The sequence below is a fragment of the Somniosus microcephalus genome, chromosome 14 (genome assembly GCF_052327205.1).
Source record: "Somniosus microcephalus isolate GS21.2 chromosome 14, FLI_Smic_1.0, whole genome shotgun sequence".
Classification (NCBI taxonomy): domain Eukaryota; kingdom Metazoa; phylum Chordata; class Chondrichthyes; order Squaliformes; family Somniosidae; genus Somniosus; species Somniosus microcephalus.
In genome coordinates, this window is record NC_141000.1 from 121,530,391 (window position 1) to 121,551,955 (window position 21,565).

The following is a 21,565-nucleotide window of genomic DNA, read 5'->3' on the forward strand; positions in this document are numbered from 1 at the left end:
GTGAATATCACACCTTAGAAACTATAAACCAAAGAGAGTTAAAAGTCAACCACATTGCTGTGGGTCTGGAGTCTCATATAGGACAGACCAGGTAAGGACAGCAGATGTCCTTCCCTAAAGGACATTAGTGAACCAGATGGGTCTTTAGGACAATCTGATAGTTTCATGATCACCGTTCCTGATACAGTACTAGCTTTCTATTCCCGATTTATTTAATTAACTGAATTTAAATTCCCCAGCTGCAGTGGTGGGATTTGAACTCATGTCTCGGGATCATTAGTCCAGGCCTCTGGATTACTAGTCCAGTGACATTCTGCGGCAAGTGTCTCACCTCCTGACTCCCCAAAGCCTTTCCACCATCAACAAGACACAAGTCAGGAGTGTGATGGAATACTCTCTACTTGCCTGGATGAGTGCAGCTCCAACAACACTCAAGAAGCTCGACACCATCCAAGACAAAGCAGCCCGCTTGATTGGCACCCCATCCACCACCTTAAACATTCACTCCCTCCACCACCGGCGTACCGTGGCTGCAGTGTGTACCATCTACAAGATGCACTGCAGTAACTCGCCAAGGCTTCTTCAGCAGCACCTCCCAAACCCGCGACCTCTACCACCTAAAAGGACAAAGGCAGCAGGTGCATGGGAACACCACCACCTCAAAGTTCCCCTCCAAGTCACACACCTGGAACTCCCTCCCTAACAGCACTGTGGGAGTACCTTCACCACACGGACTGCAGCGGTTCAAGAAGGCGGCTCACCACCACCTTCTCAAGGACAATTAGGGATGGTCAATAAATGCTGGACTTGCCAATGACGCCCACATCCCAGGAATGAATATAAAAAAAACGCCGAATACATCTTTAAGAAAACAATTTTACCACAGTGTATTTGTTCCACTTTATGTTCACACTGACATTTCGTAAACACGAGCAGGCTGGTGGGGCATTGCAGAGTATAACAGTCAGAGAGGAGAGAGGGATCTATAATGCTTTGTGGTCCAGCTTTTCTGATGGAAAAGCAGTAGGAAGTAAAGTAAATAGGAAACAGGAGCTCAAGATCTGATGCTTATTTTAAGCCAGTGGAATTGTGATGATCCTAAGGCTTTACTTGAGAGAAATTAGGAGTAAAACCTGGGTAAAGGAAACTGAGCTGGAGATTACTGGAGTTGGAAGAAGCATTCAAAGTAGAGCTGTCTTGAGAAAAGTGAACAGAACCTGCTCTGATCCCTAATTAAAAACAAAAAGCGGGGTTGTTATGGCAACAGTGTATTGATCAATCTGTTCTTTGAGTCAGAGGCTGTCTATCTGGGGAGTCATTACTATATTTGCCTTTACGGTTCTTTCGCTAAGTATTCTCTCTTTCCCTCCCTCGCCCGCCCCCCCCCTCCCCCAGCCTGAAATCACCAGGGTGGGTTGCGGGGCGGGGGGGAAAGAATTTTGACATGTCCGAAATGGTCTGCAGACTGGAGGCTTTGAGCTTTAGTTAAATGCTGCCATTGAGCTGTGAGCCCCAGATGAGGAGGGCGGGGAATCGCTGCCCTCTCGCCTGGAGCTGGCCAGTCGGTATGTCAGGTCTGGGTGAGGGTGGGATTGGGAGGGTGGAACAATTCCAGGGGGAGGCCCTGAGCGCACAGGCCATAGGCCCTATTTGTTTTTTGTGGGCCTGGGAAGAGCAGTCCTGCTTCTCCTCGGCCCACAAACATAAAGGCAGAAGTCCAACACTACTGCATTTTAAGCGGCTGTAAAGGAATACAGGGAATTAGGAGCCAGACCCTCTCTATCAAAGTGATGGCTGGTAGCATCTGTGGGAACTGCTTTTAGTTACAGTATTGGGGGAAGGGTGTTATAGTAATCTGGGATGTAATGCTTAAGTTATCCACCAGATGGAGACAAATATTAAGGGATCATATTTACCAGTATTAAGGTAATGTCCTGGCACACCACTTATTAAGGTAGTGGCATTGCATTCTGGGTATGACTCAGAGGTTGATCCTCCATCTTGGTGATCGCACAGTAAGAAATAGAGTATCTTGCTGGCAGCCTGTAAAGCTATGTTCTCTGCTACATATGTGTAATTAAACAGTTAAAGTTTTGGTTCCTGAAGTCTGGCTTATCTCAGTTTCTGACCTTACCACTCGGATATCACAGGTGTCATCTTGGCTGCTGTGGATGTCAATTAAAGAAAGGCTTGCACGTTCTTTCATGACCTCAAGATACCCCAAAGTGCTTTAAAGTGCTGTCATGTTTGTAATTTAGGAAATGCAGCAGCCAATTTGTGCACAGCAAGCTCCCACAAACAGCGATGTGATAATTGCCATATCATTTGTTTTTTTTTAGTGATGTTGGTTGAGGGATAAATGATGGCCAGTACACTGAGGAGAACGCCACTTCTATTCTTCGAAATAGTGGCCGCGGGATCTTTTACATCCACCTGAGAGGGCAGACGGGGGGCCTCGGATTAATGACTTATCCAAAAGACGGCACCTCTGACAGTGCAGCACTCCCTCGGCACTGCACTGGAGTGTCAGTCTTAGATTTTTGTGCTCAAGTCTCTGGAAGTGGGGACTTGAACCCACAACCTTCTGACTCAGGTGAAGGTGCTGCCCACTGAGACAAGGCTGACACCTTAGGCGAACTCGCACCAACTGAAGTAAATGGGGAGGGAATGGCATATATTAATGGCCCAGAAATTCGGGTCGGGGGCTTCCCGCGGGTGCAAGCCCCCGACCTACACTTACCTAGTGCGTCGGCAGTTGAGCTCTGGGCCTGCGTGGAATTCCTCTCCGGGGCCTGGCCCAGAGGCCGGCGCGCTGTACTTGCATGCCCCAGGGGCGTAGTTAGTGCGATGCGTCCCCTGTGATCACGTGAGCCATGGGCAGCCAATCGGAGGAGGGAAAAGCCCATTCATAAGATTGACAGAAAGACCTGTCAAAACGTATGAATGCTGAGGGCCCAAAACAGTAGTTAACCTTCAAATAAATTTTTAAAAAACATCACGCTTTTTAAATAAACTATAAATTACATTAAATAACTATTTTAAACAATAACTTAAATTTTTGAATTTTTTTTTTTTATAAAAAAAGGGGCTAAAAATAAACTTACCTTGCTTTAAAGTATTTAAAAATAATAAACCTGTGGAAAAAATGTTTTAATTTTAATTAATTGACCACTTACCTTTTAAAATGCAGTCCTTACGCCTGGTTTTTACATTTCTAAAATCTAAAGACTTACCCTCACGGAAAGACCAGTAAAAAAAACGTATGTTCAAAGCGCATGCGCAGACTGCCGCGCGCACGCGTTCGACCTCTGAATCCCTTCGTTCAGAGGATCGGAAGTGCCGGTTTCCCGCGCATGCGTAGTGCATGCAAGAAACCGGTACTTCCATCGGGTCCACGCGTGAGTACCCCGTGCGTACTCACGCGTTGGGACCCGAATTTCTGGGCCATTGTATCTGTGAGTTTGCTACTCCCCAGGACCTTTAGGGAGGGCTTCAATCCCAATGCCCTCCCTAAAAAAACAATTACATTTGGTGGCAAATATTGGGGTTTTTTTTTTTTGCTTTAACACAACTTTAGTGAGAAAATCCACTTCCTTTTTTTGCCCATGTTCTTTCCCGCTGAACGGAAAGTACAGATCCGGCCTGGAATGCTCCTCACGTAACCTTTCCTTTTCCTTTCCTTTGATGCCTCGGTTCCATTGTGAAGCTGTCATACTAATCCTCTGGTGTTACCTTTTGCCGTTCTCCAGGACTTCAAGCCCAGTGCAAACACGATATAAGCTCTCTGTGATTTTCCTTTGTGTGTCTGTGTGTGTTGTTTGCGAGCCAATTCAATTCTTCGCCGATGTACAGTGTTTAAAGTGTCAAAGGAAATCGAAGAGTTTTTACGCTGGAAGTGTTCAGATGAAAGCCCCTTTGCAGCAGTTTGATTGAAGGCAAGGTTTACTCTCCTTACACTCAGTTCTTCAATCACTAATTGCTATTTTTGATGAAACAGTCTACATTTATCCTTCAGCGGGTTACACCGACCTTCGGGAATAGAGCTGAGTATGTCCCACGCTTGCAGTGTGTCTTCTTTACACATTTGCTCCTCTGCCTTTCCTGCTCTTGATTTTTTTGCTACATCTCACCCTTTCTCTTACTCGTTCTCCTTTTGTCTTTGCCCGAATTAGCCTCTCCTCTACCTTTACCACTAACCCTTACTCCCTCTTCTCTCCCCCCCCCGCCCCCCCCCATCACCTTCTCCCCTCCCTTTACCTCTCGACTCTGAGTCAGAAGGTCACGGGTTGAAGTCCCACTCCAGAGACTTGAGCACATATTCCAGGCTGACACTCCAGTGCAGTGCTGAGGGAATGTGTCACTGTCGGGGGTGCCGTCTCTCGGATGAGATGCTAAACCGAGGCCCCCGTCTGTCCTCTCGGGTGGACGCAAAAGATCCCATGGCACTATTTGAAGAAGAGCAGAGGAGTTCTCCCAGTGCCAACATTTATCCCTCAACCAACATCACTAAAACTTATTATCTGGTCATTTATCTCATTGCTGTTTGTGGGAGCTTGCTGTGCACAAATTGGCTGCCTCATTTCCTACATTACAAGTGACTCCACTTCAAAAGTACGTCATTGGCTGTGAAACACTTTGGGACATCCTGAGATCATGAAAGATGCCATACAATTGTAAGTTCTTTCATTCTCCCTTTTTTCTCTCTCTGACACTCACTCTCTCACTATCTCTCGCTCACTCCGCTCCCCATACTCCCCTCTCTTTTCCCTTTACCCCTCTCTTTCTCCCTCACCTTCACTATATCAGCCTTTTCTTTCTCTCTCTCCCTTTAGCTCCCTCTTCACCCTTTCCCTCTCTCTCTCTCGCAAGATCACAAGATACAGATGAGGAAGGCCGTTCATCCCACTTTTAGTTCATCCCTCTTGAAACGACCCTACAGTTTCCTCCATCGCTGTACTCCTCCTCTCCCTTAATTCCTCACTCATTTCCTTTTTCACTTCCTTTCTCAGTTCTCTAGCACTTTTTCCTCATTCTCCTCCCTCTCTGCCTGTCTCTGTTACTCAGACATCTCTCAAACTCTGTTTCCTTTCTTTCTCTATATACAATGACTGTCTGTCCAAATAATTGGATTTAGATTCGGTAATTAAAAGTACTGACAAAATCAATTAGTTAATATTCTGCAGATTTATCGCCCACCACAGTTACTCATTGGGTCTCAGATGTACGTAACTCTTATTAAGGAATTGGCAGTTCTGTTTGGGCTGCTCACTAGCAACATCCTCTGGCCATCCCCCTCCACAAACAGTAAGTTGCTGAACTGTAGATACATAGATCGTAGCCCATTCCAACATTGTGATTATAGAGGCAGACACGGGTTACGTCTCCTGCTCCTCTCCGTTGCTCATAGAGTGGATGTAAAGTGGAGAATGTCAAAAAAAGGAAAGGCTTGTATAGTGCCTTATTAGAAATGCTTCAAAGCAATTTACATACAGCGAGTTGCTTCTTAAGTACAGTGATTGTACAGGCAAATGTAGTCATCGCTTTCCTCACAGGAAAACATTATGATCTAGAAATCGGGTCATGGAGCACCAGGCTATTGACATCGATTTCCCTCTCTTCTTCATTTTCCTCTTTCCCTCTCTCGATTGTCATCCACTCCCCTGATTCACAGCCATAAGAATATAAGAACATAAAAGCATAAGAAATAGGAGCAGGAGTAGGCCATTCGGCCCCTCGAGCCTGCTCCGCCATTCAATGAGATCACGGCTGATCTGATCTTGGCCTCAACTCCACTTTCCCGCCTGCTCCCCATAACCCTTGACTCTCCTGTTTTTCAAAAATCTGTCTATCTCCACCTTGAATATATTCAATGACTCCGCCTCCACAGCTCTCTGGGGTAGAGAATTCCAAAGATTCGCGATCCATTCTCCTTCTTTCACTGGTATCCACTCCCCTCTCATGTTCATCCATTTCTTCACCACCTCATTCCCAGCTCCTGTACAAGGGACTCCCTTCTCTTCACTGTCAACCATAGCTCAGTGGGTAGCGCTCTTGCTTCTGAGTCGGAAGGCTGTGGGTTCAAATCCCACTTTTGAGCATGTAACGTGGGCTGATTGTCCAGGGAGTGCTGTAGTGTCGGAGGTGCCGTCTTTCGGATGAGACGTTAAACCAAGTCTGCCCTCTTAGGGCAATGTAAAAAATCCCACGGCTCCATATTATGGAAGAGCAGGGGAGGTGTTCCAGCTAATACTTATCCCCCAACCAACATCATCATCCAAACAGATTTTCTGGTTATTCTCACATTGCTGTTTGTGGGAGCTTGCTGTGCGCAAATTGGCTGTGGTGTTTCCTACATTACAACAGTGACTACACTTCTAAAAAATATTTAATCGGCTGTAAAGCGCTGTGGGATCTCCTGAGGCCCTGAAAGGCAAGATATAACTGCAAGTTCATTCTTTCTTTTCCCCTTGCCATCCATTCTCCCCCCTTCCCCTAGTCATCCATTTCCTCCAATATTCACTCATACCTGAGTCCAGTTGCTAATGCTAATGGTTGGCGTACAGACTTGTAATGTAATTTGACCCAGTGGAATAGATGGGGATCTTGCTTTGAAGTCTCATGCACAGTTAACATCTCCAACAATGCAGCACTCACTCAGTACAAAACAGAAATGTCAGCCTATGATGATCCTGGAATCCATAATTCATAATTCTCTAGCCCAGAAGTTAGTCCTACCAACTGAGGCAAGCTGCCACTGAACAAGCTGAAGAGGGGTATGAAATTAAAATAGACAACTTTGACCTGCTGCTCCTCTGAATTGCCAATTTGAGTCCTGTCACTATGGAGAAGCAGTCATTTCTTCCAATGGAAAGCAAGAAATTGGGGCAGAGACAGAGGGCTGGATTTTCATTCAGAAGCCCCCTGCTCTACTCCCTCTTCACCCACGACTGTGTGGCTGTTCATGGTTCCAACACCATCATCAAGTTTGCGGATGATACCACGGTAGTAGGCCAGATCACCAACAACGATGAGTCAGCCTACAGGGAGGAGGTCCAGCATCTCGTGAAGTGGTGCGCCGATAACAACCTGGCCCTTAACATCAAGAAAACCAAAGAAATCATTGTGGACTTCAGGAAGTCTAAAGGCGGAAGTCACACCCCCATCCACATCAATGGGGCTGTGGTGGAAAGGGTGGACAGCTTTAAGTTCCTCGGAGTCCACATCACGGAAGACCTCTCCTGGTCCCTCAATACCTCCTCTCTGGTGAAGAAGGCCCAGCAGCGCCTATATTTCCTAAGGAGGCTGAAGGGATGTAACCTGTCACCCTTGATCCTCTCTAACTTTTACCGCTGCATAATAGAGAGCATCCTGACAAACTGTATCACAGTATGGTATGGCAGCTGTAGCTACTATGACCGGAAAGCCCTGCAGCGGGTAGTCAAAACTGCCCAACGCATTACCGGCACCCGGCTACTGACCATAGAGCACATATACCAGAAATGCTGTCTACGGAGGTCACGGTCCATCATCAAAGACCCTACCCACCCCAGCCACAGTCTGTTCGCCCTCCTGCCATCTGGGAGATGCTACAGATGCATTCGCACCCGTACGACCAGATTTAGGAACAGCTTCTTTCCCAGAGCTGTCATCCTACTGAACTCCACAAATAAACTCTAAAGCCTGCACATCTGCCAATGCACTTTATTATGGTTATGTTTGTGTTGGTGTGCTGCAGGCCAAATGTATGTTGAATGTTTAAATGTCTTAATCTAAATGTACACTCTCGGGAGCCGCAAGCCTACATTTCATTGTACTGCACTTGTGCACTAACAATGACAATAAAAATTGATTTGATTTGATTTGGTTTTTGATTTGGAAGGAGGCGGGACTACAACTTTCGGATTGTAGTCCCGCCTCCATCAAGATGCAGCCAATCCATGCGATTTTCGCTTGATTGACCTTGTTGAGCCTGCCCAGCGGGCTCAGCAGGCCAATTAAGGGCCACCCGGCAACAGGTGACATCACAGACTGAAATTTCATCTGTCAAGACGTGTTGACAGATGAAATATCAGTGTTTCACAGCTGTTTGAAGCTGTCAAACACTGACAGTCTTACTTCTAACCTGAGTCCTTCTACACAGACTCAGTTAGAAATCTCACCGGCACTGAAAGCTGCAGGCTGTCACTTTTGACAGCTCGCGGCCATTCTGCTTCTGTGCCGGCTGAATGATGGACTCCCGAAACTTAGAGGAAGGAAGGCTGTAAAGGTAAGTACAGGTAATTTAAACTTCTTTACACACTTTAGACACACCAAACACACTTACCTTTGCACTCATGCACCCATCACTCACCTGAGCACCGACATCTCGACCCCTCCAAGTCCTTCAACCCGACGGCCCGACTCCTCTAACTTGGCGTGGTTTGGAGCCGTCGGGAATCCCACACGACAACCTTCAAAATAGGGATTAGGCTAAAAACTGCCTGTTAACTACCTGTTACCAGGCAGTTAATTGGCACTAATCCCTTCCCGCTTCGGGTCGGCGGGTCCCAGTGCGGGGTGGCTACCTGCCTCCTTTGAAACTTACATGGAGGCGGGTTTTGGGCGGGATGGTGTCGGGACCCCCGAATTCGGGATTTTAGCCCCCCCGCATGCCTAAAAGCCCGCCTCACGGCACACTGAAAATTGACCCCAGAGAAAGAGAGTCTGGGAGGGGGATGGGGGAGATGGGGGAGGGGGGAGCGAGGGGGTAAAAGTCCCAGCTCAAAGTAGCTCTGATGGAGGCCTAAGAGTGGTTTACCTGGCTGCCACCTTAGCTACAAATGGTGCGTGTGACCTGGGATGAAAGAAACATTGAGTGCGGCGTGGGCAGTGAGGCAGAATAGCCTTAACAAACAATAATGGGGGAAAAAAGCAACAAATGCTTTGGCATTTGAATGGAATTCATTCCCTGAAGTTTATCTACCACTGCAATATGCAGATTCTAATTACAATATCAGATGTTGGCAACAGACCCTACACTGAAAAATTTACCACACAATTGTGTCTCTGTGGGCGGACTGATAATTAATTGTCATAAATGATTAGTCTTTCTCGCAGTCTCCTAATTTGGTGAAATCAGACTTAGACCTCCTGTGGATTTTGTCTTTGTTCCCGAGAACCGCTTCAGGAGACAGGTTAAGCACAGGCCTTTTTAATCTCCACATTTCTTATTCTCTGTTGAGTAATTAAATCACCCGGCCGTGTTTTGGTCACAAAATGAAGTCTGTACCTGAGTTGCAGAGGCTTTGTAATGTGCATACTGTATTTTTATGATAATGGGCCATAGCGTCTATGTGCATTGGTGGCCGTGCCTTTTGTTGCCTGGGCCCTAAGCTCTGGAATTCCCTGCCCAAACCTCTCCGCCTCTCTACCTCTCTTTCCTCCTTTAAGACGCTCCTTAAAACCTACCCCTTTGACCAAGCTTTTGGTCGCCTGCCCTAATTTCACCTTATGTGGCTTGATGTCAGATTTTTTGTCTTATAATACTCCTGTGAAGTGCCTTGGGATGTTTTACTATGTTAAAGGCGCTATCTAAATACAAGTAGCTGTTATTGTTGTTGTTTTTAACATTTGCAAAGCAATTGATGAGTTCTCTCATCTTGTGCAGCCCTTGCTAGATGACATGTTCTCTTGACAAAAACTCAGCAGGAGTGGGCACCACCAACATATAAAACCAGAGGTAGACTGAGCTGCACATCCCTGTCCCCAAGTTACGAGGACTTGTCTGAGAGAAGGGAGCAGGGCTGGTGGGAAAACATATGAAGGAGCTGGTAACCAGGCCGCGGTCCTGGCATGTCCCGCGGCACTTATTGTGCCTTGGTTAAGTTAGCCGTGGCTCAGTGGGTAGCACTCTCTTTGCGTCAGAAGGCCGTGGGTTCAAGTCACACTCCAGAGACTTGAGCACAGAATCCAGGCTGACACTCCCAGTGCAGTACTCAGGGGGTGCGGCACTGTCGGAGGTGCCGTCTTTCAGATGAAAGCGACGTTAAACCGAGGACTTGTCTGCTCTCTCAGGTGGATGTAAAAAATTCCATTCCACTATTTCGAAGAAGAGCAGAGGAATTCTCCCTGGTGTCCTGGCCAATATTTATCCATCAACCAACAGGTAACCTGGTCATTTTCACATCACTGTTTGTGGGAGCTTGCTTTGCACAAATTGGTTGGCAGGTTTCCTACATTAAAACAGTGACTACACTTCAAAAGTTAATTCATTGGTAAGGCACTTCTGGACAACAGCAACAACAGCTTGCATTTATATAGCGCTTATAACATACTAAAACATCCCAAGGCGCGTTACAGGAACGATTATTGAATAAAATGTGACACTGGGCCACATAAGGAGATATTAGGACAGGTGACCAAATGCTTGGTCAAAGAGGTAGGTTTTAAGGAGCGTCTTAAAGGAGGAGAGAGAGGTGGAGAGGTTTAGAGAGGGAATTCCAGAGCTTAGGGCCCAGACAGCTGAAGGCACGGCCGCCAATGGTGGAGCGATGAAAATCGGGGTTGCGCAAGAGGCCAGAATTGGAGGAGCGCAGAGATCTCGGAGGGTTGTAGGGCTGGAGGAGGTTACAGAGATAGGGAGGGGGCGAGGCCATGGAGGAATTTGAAAACAAGGATTTTAATTTTAAAATTGAGGCGTTGCTGGACCGAGAGCCAATGTAGGTCACCGAGCACAGGGCTGATGGGTGAATGGGACTTGGTGCGAGTTCTGATACAGACAGAAGAGTTGTGGATGAGCTCAAGTTTACAGAGGGTGCAAGGTGGGAGGCCGGCCAGGAGAGGATTGGAATAGTCACATCTGGAGGTAACAAAGGCATGGATAATGGTTTCAGCAGCAGATTCGTTGAGGCAAGGGCGGAGACAAGCAATGTTATGGAGGTGGAAGTAGGCGATCTTAGCGATGAACAGGATATGGGGTCAGAACCTCATCTCAGCGTCAAATAGGAGGCCAAGGTTGCGAACAGTCTGGTTCCGCCTCAGACAGAGGCCAGGGAGAGGGATGGAGTCAGTGGCTAGGGAACGGAGTTTTTGTGGCAGGGGCCAAAGACAATGGCTTCGGTCTTATCAATGTTTAACTGGAGGAAATTTCTGCTCATCCAATACTGGATGTCGGACAAGCAGCACGGCAAACCAGAGGAAGTGGAGGGGTCGAGGGAGGTGGTGGTGAGGTGGAGCTGGGGGTTGTCTGCGTAATGTGGAACCTGACACAGTGTTTTCAGATGATCTCGCCGAGGGCCAGCATGTAGATGAGAAATAGGAGGGGGCCAAGGATAGATCCCTGTTGGAGTCCAGAGGTAACGGTGCAGGAGTGGGAAGAGATGCCATTGCAGGTGATTCTCTGGCTATGACTGGGACATCCTGGGATAGCGATAAGGGCTGCACAGATGCAAGTCCTTCTTTTCTTTCTTTAGTTCAGGGCTGCAGCTCCCTCCCGGACTCTGTCCTCTCTCATTCCCTTGGTTCCATCCTGTATAGTGTTGGTTTTGTATTGAACCATTGAGCAGAGGCCAAGGCCTGGGTGTCACTCTCCCTGGTATTGACTTTAGTATTGCTGTAATATAGTACCATTGGTTCCCCTCTGGATACAGTGGGATCTTGTGGAGATAAGCGACTATTTGCCTTCCTTCTTGCTCACAGCCCCAGGACATCGCTGCAGGAGTTCCTCAGGGCAGTGCCCTAGGCCCAACCATCTTCAGCTGCTTCATCAATGACCTTCCCTCCAACATAAGGTCAGAAATGAGGATGTTCACTGATGACTGCACAGTGTTCAACGTCATTCGCAACTCCTCAGATAATGAAGCAGCCCATGCCCGCATGCAACAAGACCCAGACGACGTTCAGGCTTGGGCTGATAAGTGGCAGGTAACATTCGCGCCACAGAAGTGCCAGGCAATTACTATCTCCAACGAGCTAGAGTCTAACCACCGCCCCTTAACATTCAACAGTATTACTATCGCTGAATCCCCCACCATCAACATCCTGGGGGTCACCATTGACCAGAAACTTAACTGGACTAGCCACATAAATACTGTGGCAATAAGAACAGGTCAGAGGCTGGGTATTCTGCGGCAAGTGTCTTACCTCCTGACTCCCCAAAGCCTTTCCACCATCTACAAGGCACAAGTCAGGAGTGTGATGGAATACTCTCCACTTGCCTGGATGAGTGCAGCTCCAACAACACTTAAGAAGCTCGACACCATCCAGGACAAAGCAGCCCGCTTGATTGGCACCCCATCCACCACCTTAAACATTCACTCCCTCCACCACCGGCGTACCGTGGCTGCAGTGTGTACCATCTACAAGATGCACTTCAGCAACTCGCCAAGGCTTCTTCAGCAGCACCTCCCAAACCCGTGACCTCTTCCACCTAGAAGGACAAGGGCAGCAGGCGCATGGGAACACCACCACCTCCAAGTTCCCCTCCAAGTCACACACCATCCTGACTTGGAAGTATATCACCGATCCTTCACTGTCGCTGGGTCACAATCCTGGAACTCCCTCCCTAACAGCACTGTGGGAGTACCTTCACCACACAGACTGCAGCGGTTCAAGAAGGCGGCTCACCACCACCTTCTCAAGGACAATTAGGGATGGGCAATAAATGCTGGCCTTGCCAGCGACACCCACATCCCATAAAACGAATTAAAACATTTTTTTTTTAATTTGCTGTGAGTGAACATAAGCGGTCTATTCAGCTGTGCAAACTCTGGTTGTAAAAACAACATAATCAAGCACAACAATTCTATTTTTGTGTCCTGCTGTGCATTTGATGAAATTATATGGATCTAACAAACATGGAGTCAGTTGAATGTTAATGAGTGTGTACTCCATTGCCAAAATAACGGCCTGCTGGGATCAGACCTTATATCAACTGCAGATAAAAGCAATCTGTAAATGTTTGTATCACGGCCCGTTGAATTGTTCATTGTTCAGTGCTTCTACCTGAATAGAAAACAAAATCAGGAAAATACATTTTATACAAAGTTGATTAATTTACTGAAATGCGCTGCTTCCTTGAGATGTTATTTGGCAGTAAATCAATGGTATTTAGTGCATTGCATAATGAAATATGGATGTACCTGATGGGAACTAATGGGCCCATTTAATTCGATACCTTGTAATTCTGTGCAATATTATTCTATACTTTGGGAGTAAATGGGAAAGGGTTTGGTCCATTGGAATCTGTACAATGGGAGTCAATTGGGAAAGGTTTGGTCCATTGGAATCTGTACAATGGGAGTCAATTGGGAAAGGTTTGGTCCATTGGAACCTGTACAATGGGGGTCAATTGGGAAAGGTTTGGTCCATTGGAATCTGTACAATGGGGGTCAATTGGGAAAGGTTTGGTTTATTGGAACCTGTACAATGGGGGTGAATGGGAAAGGGAGTTGGTCCATTGGAATCTGTACAATGAAGGTGAATAGGGAACGGGATTGGTCCAACACATTATATAAGAAAGTGGATGGGAAGAGATTGGTTCCTATTGAATTCTAGACAGTGGGGGGTGAATGATATGTGGCAATGCTCCAATGGAATTTTATATTAAAGTCCTCTGTCCAACTAAAAACCTGATTCCATGTGAAGACTCAGAACTCATTATGCAGAGAATTGTAGCTGAAAACCTGTATTCTATCATTCTGTGGCAGAATGTGTTGGAGATGCAAACAATGATTTGTTCGCAGCCACAGCTATTCAGTTACATGAGATCAAATTGCAATGATATTTCCTCCATCAAAGTCCCCAGGACACTATGAGCAATGTGTGTTTGTTCTGGGGTGCAGGCAGAAAACCCTGATCATGTCACCATCCCTTAGTGCTGAATCAGTGCATACCCCATTCATGTCCTCACAGCAATGTGACAGAAGGGTAGGTTTGTTTGGAGGACATTGGTGTCCACCAGATTACCCTACAGTCGGGGCTGTTTGAGATTCACCAATGGTCCCCCCCCCCCCCCCCGATACATTGCTGGTGATATTTTTAACATTTTGACACCAACAGGACCTCTTACATCAGAAAATGTGGGAACAAAGTCAAAGCTTGAGTGGAAGTTGAAAATTTCACAGAGGAATAGGCAGTCAGTCCTAAAATAATGGATGTCAAAATGGATTCATAGTTGGTGACCCCAAGGCCAATGCCTCTGAGTGCCTTTTTTAATAAAATCATGCTCAATATATTTACAATCTCAGTGTAACGGGAATATACTGAGAGCACCCAAAGGTCTTCTCTGCACTCCGTTCTAATTGAAATTCTTGCCTTTTTGTTTATTCGCAGAAGAGCCCAGCCCTCCTACAGTGCAGGGACACAGTGGCAGTGGCAAGAACTATAAGCTGGTTGTGACGAAACAAGATGATGGCGGATCACCCATCCTAAAATATGTGCTCAAATATAGGACCGTGAGTATACTGATATAATACCGCTTAACAATAAGGGGATTGGAGCAGCACTCTATAAGATTAGCAAGCCCCACGATGGCAGTGAATTCTTGTGTCTTCTATATAGGTGACTGCTAACTTGTGGGTTAATATGTTAGTTAGAACAACAGACAGTCAAATTGCAGTACAATTTAAACCCAAGGTAACTGTTTTTATAGAAAAGAGCAATGTTACATTCTAGTTTCAAGGGAGAGGGGGAGTTTGCAAGGAAGAGCCCACAAGCCCACATCCCACCATTTTGCAACTTTGTGCTGCTGGGGGTTCTAAACTAATTTGGGTCGGGGGAGGTGTCGTTCAGTACCCCAGATGGCACAATGGTGTCCGCACGCAAAGCGGCCCAGCTGCAAAGTCGTGGACTGTGGAATCATACTCGCAATTCACTTCTCCTAGAAAGGTTCTCCTGCAGAGTATGATCTGCTCCTGGCCATTAGGAGGACAGGCATTAGTCTGAGGTGAAGCTGGGGGATTGTGATGTTTCCTGAATCCAGAATAGGGAATGAACTGGAACAAGGCTGAGGTAGCGGATGAAATCCAGGATTGAGTTGCGATATTTGCTTGAATGACCCAGTAATGACTTCCGGTGTATACATATCAACTAGCTCATGGCAGATCTGTACCCCAACGCCATTTACCCACCATAGCTCCATATCCCTTGATACCCTTACCTTCTTCTTGTTCCATGGTAAGCAGAAGACTACGAAGTATTCCAAGTGAAGTGTGGGTGGTGCATTGTAAAGTCTTATTCTCTGTGCACTTCTGGCTGCTTTGCAAGTTTCCTATCAGTTGTTTAGTCGCTTCATTACATTGTCTAGACTTTAAAAGTGACGACCCTACTGTCAATGGGGTAGATCTTGTCTTTGTGCGATCGTGTAAAACGGTTGACAGTGTGTCGGCAGCCCGTTTTACATCTCTCCTGGTTTTTTATTTCAGTTGACTTCAATGATCCATTTTACACTAGCGCACAAAGTCAAGATCGATCCCCAATGTCCTTTACTAAGTCTCCCGGCGATAATTCAATTCCACCCATTTTTTAAATCTTTATCATTCAATGTATTTTCACCAATGTCAAACACATGGTATTGATCTACTTTTCATTTGTCAAACTGCATGTCCAGTCTAAATCTTTGTGAAAACCTGTTCCTGCATCTTTTATTCCTACTGCTATTCCAATGTTAGTATCCTCAGCAAACGTAGCAAGCTTACACTGGGTTTTGTTATCCAGGTTGTAAATTAAAGTTGGGTACAGGAGGGGGAAAAGCACCAATTCCTGTGGGAATCCACTCAACACTACTCCCACATCTATCATTACACCTCTGATGAATACTTTCCGCCTCCCGTTGTTTAAACAGCTCCTTATCCAGCTTCTACCCAGAATTCTTGTGGCTTTCAGTTTAACTTGAAGCCTTTCATGGACAACTCTGTCAAAAGAAAGAAAAAGAAGACTTGCATTTCTATAGCGCCTTTCACATACTCAGTATGTCCCAAAGCATTTTACAGCCAATGAAGTACTTCTGAAGTGCAGTCACTGTTGTAATGTAGGAAACGCAGCAGCCAATTTGCACACAGCAAGCTCCCACAAACAGCATTGTGATAATAACCAGATAATTTCTTTTAGTGGTGCTGATTGAGGGATCAGCTGTGGCTCGGTGGGCAGCACCCTCGCCTCTGAGTCAGAAGGTTGTAGGATTCAAGTCCCACTCCAGGGACTTGAGCACATAAATCCAGGCTGACACTCCACTCCAGTGCAGTGCCGAGGGAGTGCTGCACTGTCGGAGGTGCCGTCTTTTGGATGAGACGTTAAACAGAGGCCCCGTCTGCCCTCTCAGGTGAACGTAAAAGATCCCATGGCCACTATTTTGAAGAATAGCAGGGGAGTTATCCCCGGTGTCCTGGCCAATATTTCTCCCTCAGCCAACATAACCAAAACAGATGATCTGGTCGTTATCACATTGCTGTTTGTGGGACCTTGCTGTGCACAAATTGGCTGCTGCGTTTCCTACATTACAACAGTGACTACACTTCAAAAGTACTTCATTGGCTGTAAAGCACTTTGAGACATCCGGTGGTCGTGAAAGGCGCTATATAAATGCAAATCTTTCTTTTTTTCTTTATAAATATTGGACAGGATACCGGGAAGAACTCCACTGCTCTTCTTCGAAATAGTGCCATGGGATCTTTTGCATCCACCTGAGAGAGCAGACTGGGCCTCGGTTTAACATCTCATCTGAAAGACGGCACCTGCGACTGTGCAGCACTCCCTCAGTACTGCACTGGAGTGGTCAGTCTAGATTATTTGCTCACATGTCTGGAGTGGGACTTGAACCCATGACCTGACTCAGAGGTGGGAAGTGCTACCACTAAGCCACAGCTGACACCGTGAGCTTTTCTTAAAGTACAAATCAACTCTTTAATAGCAAGTTCCATTCTCCACTTTAGCTTTAACATCCTTAGAGAAGTTATGGAGATTTTGCCAGACAGGATTTACCCTGGCTAAATCCATGCTCGCTGTCTTTTATTGAGTTACTGGTGTACACATATTCCTCCAGCCTCACTTCTTCAAAGAGTTTCCATTGTTTTACCTATGGCTGATGTTGGGCTAATGAGCCTGGAGATGTCTGAGTCAGTTGCTAATGTGGAACACTTCACCAGCTAAATGAACCGAAGATAATAAGGTTAATTATGCAACAGTAGCATCTTTACTGAGCACTGGCAGCACTGTCTGTAATGCTTTCTTACTAATAAGATTATATCGTAATGGTGCTTTCTTACGAAAAAGGTTATTTACATAGAATTAAAGGAATTTACAGCACAGAAACAGGCCATTCAGCCCAACTGGTGTTTATGCTCCACACGAGCCTCCGCCCAACCCTACTTCATCTCACTCTATCAGCATATCCTTCTAGTAATTGTTGCTAATATGGCGATTTAGTCATGATTCTTTCTTGCCAATCCGTCTTTCGGATGAGATGTTAAACCGAGGCCCCGTCGGCCCTCTCAGGTGGACGTAAAAGATCCCAAGGCACTATTTTGAAGAAGAGCAGGGGGAGTTCTCCCCGGTGTCCTGATCAATATTTCTCCCTCAATCGACATCACTAAAAACAGATTATCTGCTCATTCTCACATTGCAGTTTGCTGCGTGCAAATTGGCTGCCGCGTCGCCCACATTACAACAGTGGCTGCACTTCAAAAAGTGCTTCATTGGCTGTACGGCGCTTTGGGACGTCCGGTGGTTGTGGAAGGTGCTGGAGAAACGCAAGTCTCTCTTTTCTTTATATGGTTTTTCAGAAGTTACTCCACAGACCGTAATGAAAATAGGAGTGAGCAACTCAGAGACTCACTAGTGCCACTTCACGCATTACCCGAGGGGGTGAAGAAAAGGGACGGACTTGTGCACCCATTTTGCAATGTCCCCCCCCCCACCCTACTCCCCTGAAATTGCATAGAGTGGTGATTTCTGTAAGAGCCGTTGGACGGGTACAAATTGTAACCAGCACAGTTCTACATTTCTCACACACGCTCTCCTACTCAGCATTCCGGAGCTACAGCTTAGAAAAGCTTCAAATCCGCCTGCAAGCAAAATAGATAGAATGACATTCATTGCAAATCTCCTGGGAGATTTAAATATTAGATCCACTTTGCACATGGAAGGCATCTTTTCAGATGCATTATCCCATATTGCAGGGACCTAAGAGGCTTTAGCCTTCCCAAGCTCCCCCAGCACCACGCAACTATTTCTGCCGATGAACCTCCATTGATGTCAATTCGGTCCGAGCTCCTGCATTTGAAAAAAGTCTTTGTTTCCTTCCCCCCCGGCCAGGGATGACTCGATTGGTAAATACATTGTGCAATCCGGTTCCGAGACGTATAGTGGGACGATATTCAAATGCCATCTATCGGTTTCTTGTCTGAAAACCAGGCAGCAGGGAGTTGAAAATCGGTGGTGGATCAGGGCGGGGGACTGTGAGGGTTGGGGAAGGGGACCTCAATGGGCCCATTGATGCTCAAGGCCTGCTTGATACAATTTTCAGCAGGAGTCTTGTTGGGATTAGACAATTTGTTAATATTAGCTTATCTCTAGTCTTTCAAATAATCAGGATCAACTGCAAACCAATATGGCGGGAATATTAATCAGCGTTTAAGAAGGAATATAACTAGTTATAAATCAAAAACATACGACCGTAACAACCAGCTGGTACCAGTCCCAATCGGATGGACGGCTGGCGTGCGCGAACAGTTCTTGCGGCCTTTCTCCCTCTCGTCTAGAACCTCCAAGAATGGGTTGAGTCCACTCCCGGAAGAGTGTTAGACCAGTCTCACCCTTGTATAGCTCTCCCCTCCACCGCCTGTGCTAAGAACTTTTAGGGTCTTGCTTTTATTCCCTTTTTAGGGGTGGGCCTGATGTACAATATGGCCAGGACTATCTGACCTGTAAGGGATCTTCCTCAACCAAGGTGCCCAATGACACGGCGAGTTCTTTGTCTCAACTCTCAGAGGAAAACCCTCCTCAAGTTTGGAGTCAGACTTGCTATTCTTGGCCTTCAGATGTTTTGATGTTCGTAACTGCTTGTTATCAGTTATTTATGTTCAACTTTAGCTGTGCAAAACTAACTATGTCATTCAATTATCAAACTGTTGTACCATGGAATGAATTATTAAATTCCCAAAGATATCATCTATTCTATTCTATTCTCACACACTTACACATTTTTAAGTAGTTTTGTTAAACAAAGTCAAAATCCTAGCTTACAAACAGCAGATAGCTAGCTTGAAAACAAGATTATATGTATCCGTCACAGTGCAGAATGCTATAACATCCACAGAGAACCAAAACACAAGCAGATTCTAAGCATCTATCTAGTTATTCTAATAATGGTCTGAAGAGACGTTTTGTCTCAAGTTCTAATACAGTCATGTAAACACAGTCTTATTCGCGTCACAGTTTCATTCGCATAACCCCATATATTTTGGATACCCTAATTTCTAACAAACTCCCCACCTTGAGAGGGAGAAAACTCTATTTCGACCTCTCATTTTTGATTTTGCATCCATCGTGCCAGCTCTAAATTGTTAGGTCGATGGTTTAATTGGGTGGGTCAGATGTTTCAAATAGCAAGACATCATAATAAGGACCATTAGGACCAGACACTGGGCAATCACTGGGCCTGCTGATATCATGCATGCCCAGGGATGCTGGCTGACATTATAGGCTACTTCCCACCACTCGTGGTCCCCTAATTCACTTATCGCTTTCTCAACTTGGGTAGCACAGTGCATAGTGGTTAGCACTATTGCCTCACAGCGCCAGGGACCCAGGTTCGAATCCGGCCTCGGGCGACTGTCTGTGTGGAGTTTGCACATTCTCCCCGTGTTTGCGTGGGTTTCCTCCGGGTGCTCCGGTTTCCTCCCACAGTCCAAAGATGTGCGAGTTAGGTTAATTGGCCATGATTAAAAAAAAATTGGCCCTTAGTGTTAGGGGGATTAAATACGTGGGGTTACGGGGATAGGGTGGGATATGTGTTGGTGTAGGGGTTACGGGGATCGGGTGGGATATGTGTCGGTGCAGGCTCGATGGGCCGAAATGGCCTTTATCTGCACTGTGGGGTTTCTGTGATTCTGATTCTGTGATTATCTTGCTGCATCTTAACCAAATGTTTCTGGGAGGTACTACTTCTTTCAATGATGGATTTTAAACTGAGAGATAACGGTGGAATCGGATGTCCAAATGTTACTATTGCCTCTAGGGCCTCCTTCTGCGTAGTGATGTTGACTTGTGTTTGAGTTACATTGTGAGTTCTTACTGGAATCAAATAAGCGTCCCCTATCCTAGTCACCTCGCTAGGTTTCAAACAGAAGGTTGGCCATCTGACCCGGCAGATGTCTAGGCCGTGTGTATATCGGGTGGTGGAAGTGGGCGCACAATATCATCCCTGGCCTATGTAACCTCTTCAAGTCTGATTGGCCCCCCATGTTTGTACTTGGATGGTACAAGCAGGTGATTCTCTATCTACTGTGAACCCGCCTGCTGGTATCCCTGGCTCCAGACTATCACACCTACAAACCCAGGATCCCCTATTGTTTGTGCAATAATCCAGATTAGGAGCCTTCCAGGTCACGCCTTGCTTAAGTAAGTAGTGTGGATATTCTTCATATTGTCTGTATACTTCCCCTTCCATAGATCCTATTTGTTATTATGTTCATAAATAAATAGACGTTTTCATTATGAACAGCTAGCTTGAGCTAATCATTTATTCAGCCATGTGGACTAGTGTACAGGCATCCATCTTGACTACTGCCTTGTGGGTAGCCCACCACTAAACATACAGCTCCACCTAGTGTACCATTCTAGAATGACATGTTACTGATCATTACACTATTGATTCAACATGATATGCCCTCCTTGTTGGTTTGACTGTAGTACTCGACCAGGTCTGTAGAGGTTGGAGAGGCATTCAAGTGTCTTATGTATATGATGACCCCCAGCAGAAGGGTTCAATGACTGATGCAGCATGTCACATGTTTCGTTATCATTCTTAACTGGTTCTGCAATATTTACTCTTTCACAGTTTTCAACTGGTTGATATGGTACCATTTAGCCACCTTGGCCCTCCCTTTTTTCTTAGGGAATTGCACCAGATAGATCGAGGGACTGGCCCTGTCAATAATCGGGAAGGGGCCATTCCACTTTGGTTCAAAGCAATGTTGCTTCTTCCCATAGTTTAGTTCCCATTTGTGTAATGGTACTAAACTATGGGAAGAAGCAACATTGCTTCGAACCAAAGTTTAGTACAAGGCCGGACCTTCTTGTCAAAATATTTCTTTGCCTGTTTTTTTGATTTGCCTGTTTGTGTAGCTACAAACATGTTAGTTTGTTCTATGTTCTCTACCACTGTTTCAAGCCATTTTTGTTTGGCAATTCCTTGTACTAAGGGTGTGGCTGAAGGGGTTAACAGATGGGCTGGCATTCGCATTAGTCGCCCAGTCATAGCCTGGTAGGGCGAGATTCCCGTTGTGCTATGTGGGGTGGATCTAATAGCCATTAGACACATTGGCAACACACTGCACCATTTGGTGGGGTGATCCGCACAAAAATTGTT

General features: G+C 46.1%; 1 protein-coding gene across 3 annotated transcripts in view; it reads left to right on the plus strand.

The window, feature by feature from the left end:
• Positions 1-21,565, plus strand: part of ncam2a (neural cell adhesion molecule 2a) — a 659,443-nt gene that overhangs the window by 413,254 nt on the left and 224,624 nt on the right. For all 3 annotated transcript variants that reach the window (XM_086007257.1, XM_086007258.1, XM_086007256.1), the window contains one exon: positions 14,311-14,432. In XM_086007257.1, coding sequence (XP_085863383.1) covers positions 14,311-14,432 — 122 coding nt within the window. The remainder of the gene's footprint in view (positions 1-14,310; positions 14,433-21,565) is intronic.